Here is a 1,233-nt window from a genome sequence, read left to right on the forward strand (position 1 = left end):
TGGGAAGGCCGAGAATCAGGTGGAGGGATAATTTAAAAAAAGATTTGGTAGAACTAGGATATGATTATAATGAGTGGATGGGTGATGCACAGGATAGAGACGTGTGGCGGTCTCGGGTAGATGAGGCAATGAACTTTCGAGTTCCAAATGCTGATAAATAATAATAATAATAATAATAACTCTTCTTTTTTCTTTTTGTTTCTTTTTGCAGCTGTGAATAGTACGGCGATGTACCGATTTTTCAAATACATAGAAAACCGAGACGTGGCAAAACAGGTGATGAAGGAGCGAGGCCTGAAGAAAATTCGCCTCGGCATTGAGGGCTATCCAACTTACAAGGAGAAGGTGAAGAAGAGAGCCGGCGGTCGCGAGGAAGTGATTTACAATTACGTCCAGCGGCCCTTCATCCACATGTCTTGGGAGAAGGAGGAGGCCAAGAGTCGTCATGTCGATTTTCAGTGTGTCAAGTCGAAATCGGTGACGAATTTGGCTGAGGCGACGGCAGATCCGGCATTGGACGCGGGTGGAAATCCAATAAATGCAATTGCTCTCTTGCACTCGGCAGAGCCGGTCCATCATCATCAGCCGGAAGTTCTGCCTCCAATGGGTGGGAACGACGTTGACGGGGATGGCGGGGCGTTAGGTTTACCTGCCGATTCCGAGGTTGGCGGCCCGCCGACGGACGAACTTTCATAAAATTTCGGGCTCTCTTTTCGAGTCGCGTACTCTCAAGCGGCTGTCTACTTGGCGAGATTTATCAAAAGTATTAACGGCGTCTTACTCCGGCTTCGAGGAGAAAAACGCGGGTCTTGATTTCACCGATTGCAAGTACTGGTGGTCGAGTAATTTTTGCTTACTTGTCGATGTACGAACAAAAACGGAAGACTCTTATCGCCTCTGGATGTTTTTTTTTTTTTAAATGCAGTTGGTGATTTTGTATATCTTTAAATAAAATTTAATATGAATATTTCGTTTGTAATTTGATAGCTGTTATTTCAGAGGGACGACTTGGTCGGGAATTTAATTTAAAAACGGGGAATTTTACAAATATTGGGAAGAAAAAAATGCCCAAGTTCGATTTTAATAGTTTTTTTTTTTTTTAAATAAGTAATCAAATTTTGATTTTTTTTTAGCATAACGTCATTCAGTTTAGAATTCATAATTCGAAAATCTTTTACTTTAAAAATTTTCCGTTCCAATTTTTTTATTTAAAATTTAAAGAATTTTAAAATG

At 40.7% G+C, this 1,233-nt stretch overlaps 1 protein-coding gene across 4 annotated transcripts in view; it reads left to right on the top strand.

The window, feature by feature from the left end:
• Window positions 1-979, top strand: part of LOC117176970 (BTB/POZ domain-containing protein 10) — a 48,216-nt gene extending 47,237 nt beyond the window's left edge. For all 4 annotated transcript variants that reach the window (XM_033367399.1, XM_033367402.1, XM_033367401.1 and 1 more), the window contains one exon: window positions 212-979. In XM_033367399.1, the coding sequence (XP_033223290.1) occupies window positions 212-696 (485 nt within the window). In that variant the 3' untranslated portion in view covers window positions 697-979. The remainder of the gene's footprint in view (window positions 1-211) is intronic.
• The last annotated feature ends 254 nt before the right edge of the window (window positions 980-1,233 follow it).

This window comes from Belonocnema kinseyi, chromosome 7 (assembly GCF_010883055.1).
Source record: "Belonocnema kinseyi isolate 2016_QV_RU_SX_M_011 chromosome 7, B_treatae_v1, whole genome shotgun sequence".
NCBI lineage: Eukaryota > Metazoa > Arthropoda > Insecta > Hymenoptera > Cynipidae > Belonocnema > Belonocnema kinseyi.